Raw genomic sequence first — 19,375 nt, forward strand, 5'->3', positions numbered from 1 at the left:
GTAAATGTTCTGGAGGGTGGGGAGCCCCCCTCCAATTGTGCGTTCGGCTGAACGTGTCACTCTTTGTAGTCTGCTTTGGTCTTGTGCAGTGCTATTCCCAAACCAGGAGGTGATGTTGCCGGTCAAGATGCTCTCTATTGTACATGAGTAGAAGTTCTTAAGGATCTTCTGGCTGACTTGGAACTTCCTTAGGCGCCTGAGGAAGTAGAGGCGTTGTCGTGCCTTCTTCACAACACTGTTAATGTGTGTGGTCCATGTCAAGTCCTCGGATATGTAGGCTCCGAGGTACTTAAAGCTGTTGACTCTCTCAACCGGTGCCCCGTCGATGCTGAGGGGGGGGGGGGGGGGGGGGGGGGGGGGCTGTAGTCCTTGACCCCCGACCTCCTGAAGTCCACAATCATCTCCTTTGTTTTGCTGACGTTCAGGGAGAGGCTGTTTTCCTGGCACCATCCCGCCAGGACCTTGACCTCTTCCAGGTAGGCCCTCTCGTCGTTGGCAGAGATCAGGCCCACCACCACTGTGTCGTCAGCAAATTTGACGATTGTATTGCTACTCCGCTGAGCCACACAGTCGTGTGTGTACAGGGAGTAGAGGAGGGGACTCAGAACACAGCCCTGGGGGGCCCCTATGTTGAGGGTGATGGATGAGGAGGTGCAGTTGCCTGCTCTCACCACCTGGGGTCTGCCAATCAGGAAGTCCAAGACCCACTGGCAGAGGTCATAGCCCAAGCCCAGGTCCCTGAGCTTGGCTATGAGTATGGAGGGGACTATGGTATTGAATGCCGAGCTGTAGTCAATGAATAGCATTCTCACATAGTTCCCCTGCCTCTTGTCCAGGTGTGATGCTGCTGTGTGCAGCACATGGGATATGGCGTCCTCCGTGGACCTGTTGGGGCGGTATGCAAATTGCAGGGGGTCCATGTTGATGGGGAGGGAGGAGCAGATGTAGCCCTTTACTAGCTTCTCGAAGCACTTCATGGCTATGGAGGTGAGAGCTACAGGGCGGTAGTCGTTGAGGCAAGCAGGCTTGGATTTTTTGGGTACAGGGATAATAGTGGACTTCTTCAGGCAGGTGGGGATGACAGCCTGTTCTAAGGACAGGTTAAATATGTCAGTGAATACTGGGGCCAGTTGGTCGGCACAGACTTTTAGGACGCGGCCGGGGATGCCGTCTGGACCTGCTGCCTTCCTGATATTCACTTTTTTAAAGGTCCGCCTCACCTCATGCTCTGTTACCCTGAACACTGCGCCTCCATCAGCAGCCGACCCCCCCCCCCCCCATTGCCGAGGCTTGTGAGCTGGTGTTGTTATTACCAGCATCAAACCTCGCATAGAAGGTATTGAGGTCATTTGCTAAGGAGATGTCACTGTTCAGTTTGAGGGAGGCGCCTTTGTAGTCTGTCATCGTTTTGAGCCCCTGCCACATAGCTCTAGAGTCAGCTTGTTCAAACTGGAGTTCAATTTTATCCCTGTAGCGTCGTTTGGCCTCTGACACTGTCCTCCTTACGTTGTATCGCGCCACCTTGTGGTCATTCATGTTGCCTGCCTCTAGGCCGTCGTTGTATGCTTTGGTGCACTCTCTCAGAGCTTCACGGACGGATTTGTCTACCCAGGGTTTTTGATTTGGGTAAACTTTCATTTTGGTAGTGGGGATTGTTTCTTTCACCCTAGTACAAACATAGTCCAGCACTGTCTCCGTGTAGGCATTAATGTTATCTGTGTCGCGGAACACATTCCAGTCTGTGTTGTGAAACACTGACCGGATCGTATCCTCTGACGTCACATCCCATTTCTGCACCTCTCGCGAGACTACGGGAGTACTTTTAATTCTCTGTCTGTACTTTGGTGAAAGAAAAATGGATGCGTGATCTGACTTACCGAAGCCACTATCAGAATGAGCCTTGTAGCCACCTTTAAATTGCGTGTAACAGTGATCTAGGATGTTACCGCCTCTGGTGTTGCAAGTCACATGCTGATAGAAGTCAGGCAATACCTTTCTCAGATTGGCGCTATTGAAATCTCCCAGAACTAAAATGGCGGCGTTAACATTCGCCACTTGGATTCTATTTACCTCGTCGTGTAGTCTGGAGAGCGCAACCTTGTTGCTGGCTTGCGGTGGAATATACACTCCGACCAGGACGATCGCCGTTAACTCCCTCGGGAGGAAGAAAGGACGACACTTGATGGTTATATATTCCAGTTCTGGGGAGCAGTGGTTGGATAATTCCTTCACATTAGTTGGGTCGCTCCAATTTTTGTTAAACATGAAGGCAATACCTCCTCCACGTTGTTTACCGGACTCTGCTGATCTGTCCTTGCGGTGGATAAAGAAGTGATCAGCCGGTTGAATTGCGTGGTCTGGGACGTCCGGCGTCAACCACGTCTCGGTGAAGCAGAGGACGTTGCAGTCCCTAACGTCTCTTTGATATTGAATCCTTGCTCGGATGTCATCCAGTTTATTGTCAATTGATTGTACATTGGCTAGTAATATACTGGGCAGTGGTGTACGGTGGCGTCTGGATCTCAGCCTGTTACGGATCCCAGCCCTCTTCCCTCGCCGTCTGGTTCCTCTGTTCCTGGGGTCTAGGAACAAAGGATCTGGTCCTGATCTCCGGAGAATTTCTTCAGGCCATTGATGCGGTTCGGAAAGCTGATCCAGTGAGTAATCCAGTTGGTAAGTTTCCCGTAATCCAATGTCTATGAGTGACTGACGGTCATATACATTAAATGCACCAACAGTTGGTACGAACAAAACTCTAAAAACTATAAATATTAACAAAAGTAAACACAGTCTCGACGGAGCGAACAGAGAGGCAGCCGGTCGGAGCAGCGCCATCATCACTAACATATCATAACATATATGACATACACGACATACAGATAGACAGTCTAGAGGGCTAATCCACTGTAGAGGGCTAATTCGTATTGCAGTATTACTGTCCACTGAACCAGGCTCAGCTACTTTTATTTCCCTTTCCCCGTCCTCAGTAGGCTCTTGTTTGTACCTTCCCTCCCTCCTCCGTTTATTGTGTTTTTAGCATAGGTAAGTTAAGTGGTAGGTAGTATTTTCAGCTTCAGTGTTCCCTTGTTGCTCCACTAGTGGTGAAGGGGTACCTCCATGGACGTGGTAGCATATTCCAGTCCTAGCAGCCACTGAGTGAGTAGTATTATTGCATGCTGAGTCTTTGTTTACAGGCCACTGACTGTATTGGTCTGGTTGTTAGCAGGGCCGGACTAGGGAAATAATTCAGGCTGGGAAATATAGTGCAAAATATAGTCCCAGTCAGGCCACTTTTTAAGCTGGGGGCCTGGGGGTCCCCCATCAGGATTTTTTTGTTACAAAGACTTAATTTCCTGCATTCTGGTGCAGGAATTTTTGAATTTTTACCCTTTAACACATTGAGTGCCACGCGGGAAGTGACCTGGCCTTGCGTCCATTAATGTTAGGTAATGACTATAACCAAGTTCTGTTAGTATAGCGACGCTCGGCGTCACTCTCTGCACTGTCCTCGCACACGTGCACACGCACTGAATAAAGACCACAATGTACCTTTAATCCCAATATTTGTCTGACCACACCCCTATCAGCTTACCCATATAAGCAGGGGTGGGGCCACCCACTTGCCTCCTTCCCAAGCTTTCACCACAAGGCGAGATCAAGGGCTGCAGCGGCGTCGGACGCCGAGCGTCGCTATACTAACAGAACTTGGTTATAGTCATAACCTAACGTTCTGTATCGTATAGCTCTCGCTCGGCGTCAATCTCTGCATAAGGGAGGCCGAGTGAGAGCCATCGGCCGACAAATACACCCCGCTGAAAGCCCCTCACAACCATCAGAACAGGGAGGGCCGAGCCCCCCCGACCCACCCTAATGGAGGGCGACGGACCCGACCGTGCGAAGAGGCACTCAAGCAACTCAACGCACAGGGTGAGCAGCCGTGGCTTGACCCCACGACCACACACACGCACAACCCGCATGCCACCCAGGAACGAACGGAGGAAACAACCTCGTTACTGCCCCCAGAATCACGGGGTCAAGGGCAAACCCAACCCCGTGGCAAGGCCGTAGCAGCGGAGCGCGAAGGAAGACCCAGACCCACCAAAGGGACTGGACCCCCTGGAACGGGGGCCCGGAGAAGTCCATGATGCCAGCATCAAGACCCCACCAGGTGGGCACTTAGTGACCCCGCCCCCCACATCGCCAGCGTATTCGGACAAAGGCCCCTCAGCCGAGCAGGCCCTGTCTCCCCAATAGTACACCGCCTGGCACACTGACCCTGCAGAACAGGCAGTAAGCATGGCCGTAAGCACACAAAAAAGGTTAACCAACGGAAGCAGGCAGCACACCGGGGAAAAAACCAGGCAACAGGCTATTAACCCTAGCCTGGAGACTGCGGACGAGACAGGCGCCAGAGGGGACAGCTGAACACAGCTGCCCCGGCGGAAGGAGCGGAAGCTGGCGGTGTTGCATGACCAAGCCTCCATTTAAAAAAAAAAAACACCCAGAGGGGTTGAGGCAGAGAAGGCTGACACGATTGGCAGACGTCATGAACGTGCAGGGGCACCCTCAAACGGTGAACCCGGGAGTTGACACTGCTCCAACACACCACGGAATCAACCACCTTGGTGTTACCCAATGCGGTGGTTGTTCCTATAACCCCTCAAGAAAAAACTCCAAAACACACCTGCGGGTATACACCGGCTATACCGCAGTACAAGTGTTTCAGTTTTTCAAAAAAGGGTTAACCCAGGCCTACGGGTCAACGAAACATTACTTCGGACCGGGCCCGGCGATACGGGAAGCACAGGGTCACCAGAGGAGGTCAAAGACCACCCCAACAGGCCCCTCTTCGCCATGCGTGAGAGAGGAGCGAAAAAGAATGGAGAACCAGCCCCTAAGCACACCGTACTTGGTATTCCCAGGCGGTCTCCCAACCAAGTACTAACCAGGACCAACCTGTGTAGCGGCCGAGATCTGACGAGATCGAGCGTGTACAGGTTGGCATGGCCGTAAGCCATTACGACAGTGCTGAGTAAAAAACGTACCCAACCAGGGTCTCCATAGTGCTTAAGCCTGTGACACCCGGACCAACCTGACATTTTTCCCCCTGAAAAAAGACCAAGTCCCTCAGGGTACCAGAACAGCAGATCTGCATCCCCGGCGGACAACGGGTTCAACTGATCCGGACCAGCGTGACCAGAACCAGTCCCGTGCCCTAACCACGCCGACATGCCTACTCCAGGAGAAGGGGCAGATATGCGTGTTGATCTCAAACATGAAAAGAAGGCGCCACCCAGACGTTCGGGCGAACCGCGCCCGGTGGCCCACCCCCAGGGCGTGAGACCCCTCTACATATGTTCAGATCCATTCCGTCATCATCCCCCAGACATGAACGAGAATCCGTCGATGACAAAAAAAACAGGTCGTTGGATTTGGTCGTCGGAAGAGGAAAAACCTCCATCCCAGTTGCTTTATAAAAACGCCGTTTTAACCTCAAGCAACCAAGGCGTGCCAGTCAGTCGCCTGTTTACAGAACACCCCGAGCTAGCACTATACGTGCGTTGGGACACACCCACATCAATGAACAGGCTATTTAGACCTGTCATTGAATCCCCAAGGTGCCATGGGGAACGACAAGAGGGGTGTGACACTTCCTAACTCCAACTCTTTTTAGTAGAAAAGAAGGAAGCACCAACAGTATGTATCCCAGTCTACACAGCCAGGGGTAAACATTTTTCACATTTTTACATCCCACCACCCTCCCATAGGAAGGAGACGGGAATCCCCAGAGAGACTTCCCACGCGAGCTGTACAGATTGAAAAGAATATATTGCACCTTGAGCCATGTAAAAAATTGGATTTAGGGCTCTCCGGGGAGGAGGCACTGAACCCATACACACTCAATAATCGATTTGAATCGAATACATACACAATAGAGTAGGACTCCTTCTAGAGGGTCCACTCACCTTGACAATCTGAGTAGGAGGCTCTGTACTCTGAAGGAGGCTCCCTCACATGGAAGGAGGAGTCCCGACTCACAGAAGGCCCGAATAGGAGCTTGGTGAGGAGGAGCCCTGACCACCCCCCGAAACAGATCCATCACATGGACCTGAACAGCACACGGAAGTCCTACCAACAGAGACGCGCACGGTGACGTACTCTATGGCGGGGGAATTTCTGCGGTGCACACGCCCAATATTCCAGGCCGTGGGACCATGAAACCCCCCCCCTCACCCCGTAACGTGCGGGACCGCAACGTGACAGGAACCTTGAAGGACAGGGGGTGTACCCCTGACCAACAGAAAAAAGGGGGAGAGGAAAGGTTACCAGTTCACCCCTTTACGACCCCACACCCATGATACGATGTAATGACAAAAAGAGAGTATGACACAGTCATAGTCAGCTCTATGAAGCGTCTGACAGCTTCACACAGCGCATGAGCTAACCTGCTATCTGATTTTTACTAAGGAAAAAACACAGAATAGAGAGGGCTCTCTAAGAGCCCCGGTCCAAACTTACACATGTGCTTCTGTGGCCAGTCCAACCCAGTTGTAGGTCACATGACACACACAACCCATCATCACCTATAAAAAATGGCAAAAACACTCTACAGAGGAACGCCGTTTTTCATAATGAGAGAATACATAATTCTCGATTAGTATCGGCCACAGGCCTTGCTAAGCACACACGAAAGCGACCAAACAATCTTTTCTTTTAGGAAAATAAAGTTTCTCCAGCAGTCTTAGCACAACCTCAGCAATCAAGCTAAGGGTTACATCGCATCCCTACCACACAAAGACACAATGTAGTGCAACAACATGTCTGATAGGAGGATGAAGAAGTCCCCAGGGAACCGGGGGGAAACACAATCCTCCTACGTTACCCTTAATACGGCCAGTTAAAACAGGAAAACCTGTTAATATGTGAACACACTGTTCATTGTCATTACAGGCTGAGAAAAGAATATTCTTTACTCATTTGTCACTAAGCCTAGCTTTATAGGTTAGTTAACCCCCTTAGTTGTGAGTACACGGTACATATAAACACACATGTTGACTGCTGACTGGCTAACAGTAGGCCCAACCTATGTAGGCCACGCAGTGATCACAGCAGGCTAACGCCGCAGCTAACAGCTGACTGGCTAACCGTAAGCTAAGCAGCTATCACCTGAACTTGTACACAATGATATAACACTCACCCAGACAGGCCGCCGTTCTGAAACCCTCCTCACTTTTAAGAGAAAAGAGAAACAAGATGTTAACACAGTTTTACAACTGTGATTTTACCAACACCCGACGGAGCCAGCACAATACCCAACTGGCCTGTGTAGCTGACTTGAACACAGATCTTCCGCTATCGAACATCTATGCCCATATCTCCTCGTGAGGGAATACTCTCATTTGGATATGAAAGATGGGGCCTTAACACGGTGACAGAGAGATATCCACTCGTCCAGAAAACACAGGGATCACCAGTGTTAATGGTCGTGGCCCACTAGTTAAAACTATAATGGGCTTCAGACCAAGGTCTTCTGTCGCCTATGAGGCTGAACAAAGGACCCTAGCCTGGGGCCGGTTTTCATAAACATTGTCAATTAGCCCCCATAGCACTAACAGACAAGTGGAGCCTGCCAGCAAACATAACTCACCAAACCTGGAACCCACCGCTTCTCACAACAGCGGCGCGTCCTACAGCCCAGCTGTGCCTTTACCGCAACCAGCACACAGCAAGGACTGCAGTTGGAAAAGCATGTAGCGGCGCGAACTGCCAATACGAAAACCGGTGGAGGCTTTTTAGAATGATCATCATCTTCCAGACACTCCAGTACGAAGACAATATCGCCGTATTTTCTCGAAAATAGTGAGAGAGAAAATAAAGATATGATGTCAACGTATCCTTGCTTTCCAACTCTTCTCCTACCATCACATCACTTCAAGTGTGGGGATCTACCGAGGCACTTCCTTGTGGTGAAAGCGAGAAGGAGGCGAGTGGGTGGCCCCACCCCTGCTTATATGGGTAAGCTGATAGGGGTGTGGTCAGACAAATATTGGGATTAAAGGTACATTGTGGTCTTTATTCAGTGCGTGTGCACGTGTGCGAGGACAGTGCAGAGAGTGACGCCAAGCGAGAGCTATACGATACAGAACCCCATGTAAATGTAGTTGTAGTTTGTAGAGCTAAACCTATATTTTATAGTATATCTATGGGTCTAATAACGCCGTCGAGTCTCAGTGAGTTGCTTCCAGTCAACGTGCAAAAAACAATTCTTTTTTCATCCGTACATTTCCGTTTTATACCGTTTTGAATATGAATATAGTTTGGTTGCTTCTGAGTAATTCCAGGGAAAAGACGCGAAAACAGCGTTTTTGTGTAATTCAATAAACACGTAATTTTTCGCCTGATTATCGGATCTTCCTGAAATCAACGCTAGATTATCATTATTATCCTTCCTCGTGAATACATGAAATGTGCCCTTGAGCGCGGCGCTCCCCCCCGCCCCTCCTGCACCCAACGGAAAACAGCCACACACATAAAACACAGATAGCTTCAATCGCGGTAGAAATAAATATCAGATCAACCCAAGTGTCATATATAGTGTCCTTACCTGGTCTCTGATGTAATGCAAAAAAAAGAATCCAGTTATCTGATCGCCCTTCCAGTTATCCACAGCGATCCTGTCTCCGACGTTGTTGGGCATTGCACTTCAACGGGCGGGCGGGGTCAGTAGTCCAAACCATCCCTACAAGCGTGTGTTTTGCCTGAGTGTTTAGGACCCACCCCCACGCCGCAGCTTGGTAGAGAAAAGAAACTAACCCGTTTCTAACGGGGTGCAATAATGGCCGAAGGCGTTAGAGGGCGGTATAAGACTGTCTGCCAGCTCAGACACACTCAGAACAGTATGCACAAGGTGCCCCGCTGAATTATGAATGGCAATAGCGATTAAAAGAAATACTGTGAGAACAACGTAGATCTACGTTTCTGTGACGTAGCCGGCACTCAACGGTTGGGCAACAGAAACGTAGTTCTACGTTAACGGCACCCAACGTGTTAAATGTCAGTGTTTGTGATGGCATCACAAATTATTGTAAAAAAAAAAAAAACACACAAAAATTAAGAAAATATCTTCAATATATCAAATGCAAAGTGAATTTTTCTGGGGGGGATTATTACAGGCTAGCATAATGTAAATGATTAGCAACAACACTGATTTCGATGGATTTTTAGTTTTTTTGTAATGTCAGATTTAACAACAACTCTCAGCAGAGCGTACTACGGGTTTTGCACACTACCACCCCTGCAGGACTTATATAACAGGAGGCGCAAATCCAGAGCCTGCAGAATAATGAAAGCCCCCCACCACCCCAACAACAGCCTGTTCAAGCTGCTGCGGTCAGGCAAGCGCCTACGTACACACGCTACGAGAACAGAGAGACTCCGGCTCAGCTTCTTCCCCCAGGCCATCAGAACACTGAACACTGAACTCTCCACTCACAAGTACACATGAGCACACACACACACACAACACACATGCTGCAACCGCTTTAAACATTCACTTTAAACAAAATGTCACTTTAAATAATGGAAAAGTCACTTTAAAGGAATGAGGAATATAAAAGTCACTTTAAGGAAAGAACAGATGTGGCTCTTGTATAGTATAGTTTAGATTTAAGTATAACATAATGACGGAGTTAAAATTGTATATTGTATAGTAGTGTACATAGGAACCAGTGCCTTCTCAGGAATCTAGCATGTCTATTTTTATCATGCACATCTTAGTTCTTACCTGTTTTTTTTCTATGTCTATTTTATTATTGTATTATTGCACAATCGATGCAGGCATGACCACCCGCATTTCACTGTATGCCCTGGTATGTATGTGACAAATAAACCTCTTGATTCTTGATTCTCTTTTCAGAAAAGTGGGAGTATTTCATTTTTAATCTGACATTACAAAAAAAACTAAACATCTAAAAATAAAAATGGTTATGATCAGGGCTGAAGTTGAATACAATATTTATGACTGTTTAGACTGCGTTACTCTCCGTCTGTTTACTCTGTCTGTTTCTTATACTTTATGAGCACTTTTTTTTCTTTTTCTTTAGCTATGCGACTTACTGTGAAGTACTTTGGTTGACAACTGTCATGTCTAAATGTGCTATACAAATAAATTTGATTGATTGATTGATTGTGACAGTGATCGCCTGGTTGTTCCCCACTTACGTTATCTAACTATCGCGTCGCCGCAACTAGAAACACTGGCCTGACCTGCTTCTAAGTTATGTGGCCTGACTGCAAAAAAAAATATATATATATATATTATAAAAAAAAAAGAAAAAAAATGTGCACAGGCCAGGCCACTGGGAAAATTCCCGGTGCTCCCGATGGCCAGTCCGGGCCTGGTTGTTAGCATTAGCTTAGCCCTCGTGGCTCTTTGTGTTTGCTGTGTACAGAGTGGCCCCTGTGTTTGGTGTGATAGTAGGTATAGTATTTTACGTGTGTTTCCACATTGTGCGTAAACGCGACGCCATTAATTGAAGTGTGTAAATAACCTCCACCAAGTGTAGCTGTCAGTGTAGCTGTCAGGGTCAGGTTACCCCTTCCCTACAGTGAAGTGTGTAATAATCTTCACCATTTTAGCACAAGTGTAGCTGTCAGTGTCAGTGCAGCTGCGACTCTGAGACATGAGAGGGCCCCCGACACCAAGTTCGACACCTGGTAATTGACGGCTGGGACGCCAGAGATTTAAAGGGGACATGTCACAATTCTCTCTATTGTGACTGTAAGCTAGTAATTTTGTGCAATAAAATGTTATTCCTTCATCAGATGTGTCTGTGTTGCTGTTTGGAAATGTACTACCCCGGTTATTTTTCAAGTCCAGATCGATTCAACCATGTTGAACTACATGGAATAAGTAATTTAGTGCTTGAGTCTACAACAGAGTGATTGCCATCTAGATTCACCTGCACAATGAAATTACGTGCTTATTCCACTTAATTGGACGTGGTTGTTTCCTCATTCAAATGATTAAAAATCCTACGTGGTGCAGTTTTAACATGACAAAAGGGAGGCATTAAGTGAAAGTCAATGGAATAGAATAGAATAATCAGTGTACAACACATAATACAATTGAAAACATTTAAAAGTAGGCCAAAGCATACTGAGGTAAGTGAATGTGTGTGATGTGCATTCCATTCAAGGTCAGAAGCTCCCATTTGGAAAGTTGGAATTATGACGGCAGTACATTCCAATGTTCAGCTTGGAAATACCGGGGGGGGGACACCATAGATATGTCAAATATGCAGTTCAGCTAAAGGAGAAGCATGGACCCCTGCAACAAGGTGGTTTCTAAGCACAATATATGCTGAGAAACTGTCTTAGGCTGCCACACTGGTATTGATGATAATCTACCTTCAAACTTTAAAGGACTTCCTATAGATACCGTTAGTTACTCTACACCTTAGCGCCTCCCAGAGGGTAGCAGCTCAAACTACAGTATACTATACAACCACATGACACAGCTGTCACTGCGTGATGACCCTCTCACCCAGCCTGGTTCACCTGCTCTTCATAGATTCTTCAGGCAACGTCAGACCCGTGATGTGTCTGGCCTTCAGGAATTTAAAGATTTTTCAAATCAATTCATAATCAAATTGTGCTCAAGGCTGTTTGGTGCGCATGGCAGGTATCAGTATCACACAAAGAGGGCCATCGCTCTCTAAAAAGGGTGGACAAGCACTATTGAGTTTTGGCTTCAAGTCATCATCAGCCTCCATTGCATTTTGTCCATCCTTTTAGAGGCCTCGTTGTTTTACACCTTTCCAATCCCCATGCCTATACCCAGGGGCGTAGCAAGATATTCTGTGCCCGGTGCACATGATATGTCTCTGGGCCCCCCTTCCCTCCCCAGATGTGACTAATGTGTACCTTTTAGTAAAAAAAAAAACATTTCAAATCTTTTAGTCCAGACCCTCTGAGGGCCCTCCCCCAACTCGGGGCCCTGGGTAGTCAATCACACTATTCCATCCCACATCTACGCCCCTGCCTTCACCACTGGAAGAGGCCCGTGAGAGGATTGGACAGTGACACATGCAACCTTGACACTGTTTACTGACTCGTGGTCCAGGACACCGGTGGCCGTCCCGCCATCAAACTGCTGCTGCTGCAGGATACTCTCAAAGTCCTCCATCCGCTGCTCCAGGTTCCTCATGTGAGCCGGCAGGTGGCAGTTCAGGAAGCACACCTGGTGGCCAAACACTGCCATCCTGGCACTGACCCCACCCTTATTACCCTGGAGGAGGAGGGGGGGAAGGATAGAGGATAGATGTGTTAAGGACCCCCAAATTGATACACATTCGATTACACTGATTTGATCAAATTCTGTCCCAGGGATCCCTATCTGGGAAGATGTTTGTTGTTAGATATGATTAGGTCCAGAGTTCCATAACTGTCTATACTGTACTTGAGGACACAACAGTAGAGTCACTCATTATGTGTTATGTTCTCTCGTCGGTTCTAGTCAACTTCTAGTTGAAATTAAACAATGAAATAGAACAATTAAATAATGAAATTAAACTATTCCCTGTTTTCCTGTGAACTCCCTGGAATCACCTCAAGGCAAACACCATGTTGATGTAGCCGGTGTGATCTTACTGCGTTGTGTTTGTTTCGATTCAACCCCTGTTAAGGGATTGCCCTGAGTGGGAGTTGAACCCCGGTCTCCAGCACCGGGGGCGACATCACAGACCACTGTACCAAGAGGTGAACTCACCTCTTGCTACTTGGTCTGGATGCCTATTCTTTATTCCCAGCGGAAGAGTGCTGCCGAGTGCTTCCGCGTTTTCCCTGATTGGCTGCGACACGCCCCGCGGCAGCGCGGCAGCCGCAGAGCGGAGCGGCAGAGCTTGCGGCATTATGTAGCCGTAATCCCCGATGTTTTTCATTCGACGCTTAGCTCAACTGGTATGCCGCCGTGCTGTGGATCCTGCGGTCCGTTGGTGACAAGTTTGATTCCCTTCAATTTTTTTTTTTTTAACGTGCATTCTTTCGCCGGTTAAGTTTAGGCATGTTAACTTTAAGCATTGTTTCGGAGTTGGTTATGGTTAAGGTTAGGCATTGTTTCGGAGTTGGTTAAGGTTAGAAGGGTTAAGTTTAGGCGCTGTTAAGGAGCTGGTTAAGGTTAGAGTTTGTCTTAGAGAATGGCAATATTCTTTCGGAGTTGGTTATGGTTAAGGTTAAGGTTAGGCATTGTTTCGGAGTTGGTTAAGGTTAGAAGGGTTAAGTTTAGGCGCTGTTAAGGAGCTGGTTAAGGTTAGAGTTTGTCTTAGAGAATGGCAATAGACAGCCTATTTCCGCACTGCCGCTCTCTCGCGCTGCCGCGGTCACATGGGCGTCGCAGCCAATCAGGGAAAACGCGGATCCGCTGGGAATAAGCTACACGCGGTCTGGATGCCTCTGGGGAGTGAGTTTACTTGCAGTACCGCTTAACGTCCACAGCCACGTCACTACTTGTACCCGTGACTGTGGATAGACTGCGGTACCTCCGTTACACTCACCCCCCTAAACTCACTCCACCCAGGGAATCCGGGTCTAGCGGCACCACGTGTAGCCGGTGTGATCTTACTGCGTTGTGTTTGTTTCGCACCGGGGGCGACATCACAGACCACTGTACCAAGAGGTGAACTCACCTCTTGCTACTTGGTCTGGATGCCTCTGGGGAGTGAGTTTACTTGCAGTACCGTTTAACGTCCACAGCCACGTCACTACTTGTACCCGTGACTGTGGATAGACTGCGGTAACTCCGTTACACGGAGAACCACTGGTCTACATTGTGCATTTTAAGCATTTAGCAGAGGCTCTTATCAAGAGAGGGATGTAGAGTTAGCTGAGTAGAGTGAGAGTTAGCTCAACGGGTGTAGAGTTAGCTCACATTCTACAATCACCAACCTAGCAAGTAGCCATGTTAGCCAGAGTTTCACAGTCCCACACATCACCATCCATGGGCCCACGTGCTGAGAATAATCATCCTTCAAACAAATAAAAGATATACAGAGCTCTTTTTGTAGCTTCAGAGCTACATCAGGTCATTTGTACTTCCAGTGAAAACCTACAGTATGATGCACTGAACATTTGCTGTGCTTTGGTCCTCCTGTAATAACTGGACTAGACCACTAGAGGACAGTGTTGTTCCCACTTAATAACAGCAGCAGAGAGACAGACAAACTGAGAGAGGTCAGAGACTGCTGTGCTGAACTCACTGAGGAGGCTGCAGCAATCAGGGGCGATGCATCAACATTCACAGGAAGGTCATACATACACCCCCACCCACACACACAGAGCTCACAGAGCACATACATGCATCTACTGTCAAGAGCCCATCCCTCCAGACACACATAAGAGTATTACTATTTTACTAAACTCACACAGCCATAAAAACAAACTCAGGCAGGAGGATGTGTATATTCCTCCCCATCCTTTGTTCATAGTGTTTGAAAGATGTCATACCGAACAATATGGCATGATGCCACAACTGATTGGCCACGGTTGTTATTTAATGGTAATCACCTGTTTGCCTGCCAATATGTCTGCAATGGAATATTATGTAAATAAACACTAAGCTATTTCACTGGTTTCTAAGTCCACCCCTCTTAACACTTTGCATGCCACGCCCGAGATTTCTCGGGTTTACCCCCCGCGGGTTGAATGCCCACTCACGAGAATTCTCGTATTTTCTCCTTTTTATTATTTTTTTGCGATCTGAAATCATATTTCATCAACCAAGTCTACCGTTGGAAATTCAGCTACCTCAGGCGCTCAGATGTGAAAAAGCGCCCCCTATCGTCTCCCAGGTGGTAATTCACCCTTTTGGATTGAACTCAATGAAAATGAATGAGAAAAAAAAACCTGCACTCCACATTTTACTTCTCACTCACGCAGCCGGCATCTACCAGCTTCATGCTGGACTCTCGGAGCCGCGGGAATATGTGTTTTACTGTATACACAGTGAATCAATAAAAAGATAGATTTTTTCTAATGGCGATCAGGAATTGGAATAATCCATTTGGATACCATCTGATCTCAGGTAAGGAATCTATGTTACAAGTCTAAGGATAATCAGACTCGTTTTCACGGATATATAAGCTTTTATGTGATTATGTGATATGGCTGTTTGACTATGCGCGCCGTCAGGAAATAGGAGAAGCGATTTTCAGCGCGCGCCACGAGCGTGCATGCGTACACATATACTATCGATAATCTAGCGTTTATTTGAAAACGATTCATAAATAGGCCGAACAATGACAACGTTCTAGAATATTCCAGTAAAAGGCGATTATCATGGAAACCTCTTTTTTCTCCGTGAAAACGAGGGGTTTTCTAAATGCTATGAAACGGAAATGAACCGATAAAAAACAATCTGCTACAATGTTGACTGGAAATAGGTCATTGATAATGCGACGGGCAGATTAGACACATAGCCATAATTTAAAACATAGATTAGGCGATATTAACGTTAACATTGAAGTGGCCTTGGGCATTCAAGGGGGTAAATAGGAAAACACGACTGACTTTCAAAGTGTTAAAGACAGGTTGTGTTGTGCGTTAAAAAGTCTTCCAGCAGTTGAAAGATTCTATCTATTGGCGTTTTAAAACAGAATCCTGTAAACAAGTCAGAGTGGAACAGTAATATCATGCTTGTCCAGTATTTTACCTACTCTAGGCATTTCCTTTTTAAATGCTTTCCAATGGTTACAGGAGGCCATGTTGGAAGAAATATAACTTTACTGCAAAGTGCTGGTATTACTACATTATACTACTTTGCAGCTACTGCTGTTTGCCTCTGTAGATACCTACCCAGTAGCCTCCCAGGCCAGTCTTGGTGCTCTCAGTCTGAACGCCTCTCAGGAAAGGAAGGTGGCAGAACTTGGAGAACACCAACAAGAACACACCCTGCATTCTCTGGGATGCCACCTAGAGGCAGGCAATGGAGAGAGAGAGAGAGAGAGAGAGAGAGAGAGAGAGAGAGAGAGAGAGAGAGAGAGAGAGAGAGAGAGAGAGAGAGAGAGAGAGGTGACCTTTTTTTTATCCACTTTTTCTATTTTTCTCCCATCCCAATTTAGCCGTGCCAATTCTCCCCTCCCCTGTCTTGAACGTTGCTCGCATGTGCCCCCCACTGGCCGGTTGTAGGGAGGATAGAAGCCCATCGCATGTCCCCTCCGATACATGTGTAGGCAGCCAGTCGCATCTTTTCACCTGCCAGCGCGGACTCTCATTTGGCGAGGAGTAACGTGTAGGAGGCTCACACTGCCCCCGCCATTTTCCTGTCTCTGCTGTGCAGGCGCCCCAACCGACCTGTAGGAGTCGCTGTTTACAGATTACCACCCATCGACTTCCCACCCGCTAACTCTGCCAATTGAGTTAGTATGACGGCCGGCCCAAGCCGGAGGCAACGCCGACAGCCGGATTCGATACCGGTGTCTCGTGTGTTGTTGACGAGCGCAATGTCCGCTGTGCCACCCAGCCACCCTAGAGAGAGGTGACCTTTTGAAGTGGCTTTAGAAATACACCTTTACTTTTTCATTTAACCCTTTGAGGTGTATGTTTTGTCAAATATGTTGTAATCCTGTGACTCAACAGGTCTCAATGACCATGGCATTGTTACATCACCATTAGAATCTTCTCATGATCACACTGGTTTGATTATACACCTGAAAGGGTTAATGATTACACTTAAGCACGTAAGACTGGGAAAACACACCTCAGACTCCCAGACCATCAGCACAGGTTCCCCCCAGGGCTGTATTCTTTCCCCTCTTCGCTTCTCCCTTTATACCAACAGCTGCACCTCCAGTCACCAGTCTGTCAAGCTCCTGAAGTTTGCGGACGACACCACCCTCATTGGACTCATCTCTGGTGGGGATGAGTCCGCCTACAGGTGGGAGATTGACCATCTGGTGACCTGGTGCAGCCAGAACAATCTGGAGCTTAACGCTCTCAAGACACTGGAGACGGTTGTGGATTACAGAAGGACCCCAGCCCCACTCAACCCCATCACCCTGTGTGACTCCCCAGTGGACACTGTGGAGTCCTTCTGCTTCTTGGGAACCATCATCTCCCATGACCTCAAGTGGGAGCTGAACATCAGCTCCCTCATCAAGAAAGCACAGCAGAGGAGGTACTTCCTGCGGCAGCTGAAGAAATTCAACCTGCCAAAGACAATGATGGTGCACTTTTACACAGCCATCATTGAGTCCATCCTCACCTCCTCCATTACAGTATGGTATGCTGCAAGGACAAAGGCAGGCTGCAGCATGTCATCCACTCTGCTGAGAAGGTGATCGGCTGCAATCTGCAGCGTGCAGGTAAGATTGTGGCCGACCCCTACCAACCCAGTCACTACCTCTTTGAGACACTCCCCTCTGGCAGGAGGCTGCGGTCCATCAGGGCCAAAACCTCACGCCACAAGAACAGTTTCTTCCCCTCTGCAGTGAGCCTCATCAACAAGGCTCGGAACCCTCACTGACACCCCCCCGGCCCCTACCCCTACTGGACTATATACTTGCCGACTGTATTGTTACTTCATTCTGATTAGTGTATATAATTGACCACATCTGCCCAGTTGTACATCCCTGCCTATTCCTATTTTTACTTATAATTGTACTATATTCTATTGTGCTATATTTAATTTAGTTTATATCCCATATAATTTTATTCAACCTTATTACATTACCATTGACTGAAAGAGTGCTCGTCGTCTTGTCAATGCAACATAATTGGAAATGGTAGCCAAAGTAACAGAAAGATGTTTAATTATATATTTACCATGGTTTTAGAAACTGAAGGAATAACATAAATGAACAACAAACAAACCACAGGACTGTACAGACAGGATCAGCCACACATGCAGGGGAGAACAGAACTGTTATACACAAGGGAATGACAAGACAAGAAACACCTGGGCTGATTACAGATGGATACACCTGAGAGGGAAACTACAAGACCAGGACAAGGAACTACAACCAGACATTACACATCACACTGGGAACACCTGATCAGGGTACAAACACACCCCACACGTAACAAACCCCTTATTTACAGTTGTACAGCCCTGGCCTATATTTAATTTCATAATTATATTATTCTATTGTGCTTAACTTAGCTCATATTTCATTTTATTTCACTCCACCTCTTTATTGTATTATCTGTTAATGTCTGTCCGCTAATGTCGCACCGATAACGTCCAAAGCAAATTCCTTGTATGTGAAAACTACTTGGCAATAAAGACCTTTCTGATTCTGATTCTGATTTTAAATTAATTGTCAAATAAGACAATTTTTGTTTCATAAATAAGTTACATTTGAAAGTATGCCATTCAATTTAAAACAATGTGTGGCAGACCGGCTGGCGTGGTAATAGACGGCCGCTATGTGTCAGCCAAGGTACTAAGGCATATGCCCATATTAGGAGTTCCGGAGAAACTCCCGCCAGAGCAGAGCGCTCTGTGCCAGACGCGCCTGAGACAGGTGAGCGCAATCACCACACCATAGAGAATGGAGACAGAGTGACAGAATGAATGGGAGTAACTGAGGCGAAACCGGTGCGAACGTGAGTAAGAGAGAAGAGAAGAATAGGAGGAAGATTGCTGTCTGTGTGACCCCATGCTGTGTTTATCTGCTTTCGGAAGGAGGACCCTGCTGTGTGCTATATCCCCTGAACGTATGAGAACCCGCATGTGCATCGACCCCTGCTTGTCTGACGTCTCTTCTCCCGGATCATCCCCCGCCCATACGAGAACCGCTCTCTGTGGACCGAACCACGCTAATGGACCAAGACGCTTCTCTAGGATTACGGACTGGCTGACGATCACACTAACCCCTCCTTTCCCCCTAAACAACATTCAAACTGCTGTTAAACTTGCTTCTACTGTGTGCCGTGTGTAATTTGGGTAAATCCAGTCTAGTGACCAACACCCCCGAGTCTGTCACAAATGTAATACAGATTTTTTTTTATGTACAATATTTCTACCCTATAAATAAATGAAGAAAGAGGTGAGGAGTTAACTCTTTACTGACCAGTACGTATCCATGGGGACAGAGCATGTCCATGCATAGTTCAGTCCACTGGTCGGTGAAAAGAGCGTCTTTCAGCAGCTTGTTTATCATGGAGTTTACTTCCTGTAGCCTGTGGGACGGGACAAACATCCCATTACCCAATGAGGAGGAGAGAATGAGAGATTATCTGGTGAAGGAAAGGAGAGGGATTGGTAGTGTGAGATAGTTGCATGGTGAGAGAGTTGCATGGTGAGAGAGTTGCATGGTGAGAGAGTTGCATGGTGAGAGAGTTGCTTGGTGAGAGAGTTACATGGTGAGAGAGTTGCATG

The 19,375-nt window shown here is 47.4% G+C and overlaps 1 protein-coding gene across 1 annotated transcript in view; it reads right to left on the bottom strand.

The window, feature by feature from the left end:
• The window catches only part of inpp5ja (inositol polyphosphate-5-phosphatase Ja), a gene marked incomplete at both ends in the record, with an annotated part of 51,743 nt that overhangs the window by 22,448 nt on the left and 9,920 nt on the right, over nucleotides 1–19,375 (bottom strand). The window contains 3 exons of the mRNA XM_084324930.1: nucleotides 12,114–12,289; nucleotides 15,850–15,966; nucleotides 19,068–19,176. Coding sequence (XP_084181056.1) covers nucleotides 12,114–12,289; nucleotides 15,850–15,966; nucleotides 19,068–19,176 — 402 coding nt within the window. The remainder of the gene's footprint in view (nucleotides 1–12,113; nucleotides 12,290–15,849; nucleotides 15,967–19,067; nucleotides 19,177–19,375) is intronic.

The sequence above is a fragment of the Notolepis coatsorum genome (genome assembly GCF_963971535.1).
Source record: "Notolepis coatsorum genome assembly, chromosome: 11".
Taxonomy (NCBI): domain Eukaryota; kingdom Metazoa; phylum Chordata; class Actinopteri; order Aulopiformes; family Paralepididae; genus Notolepis; species Notolepis coatsorum.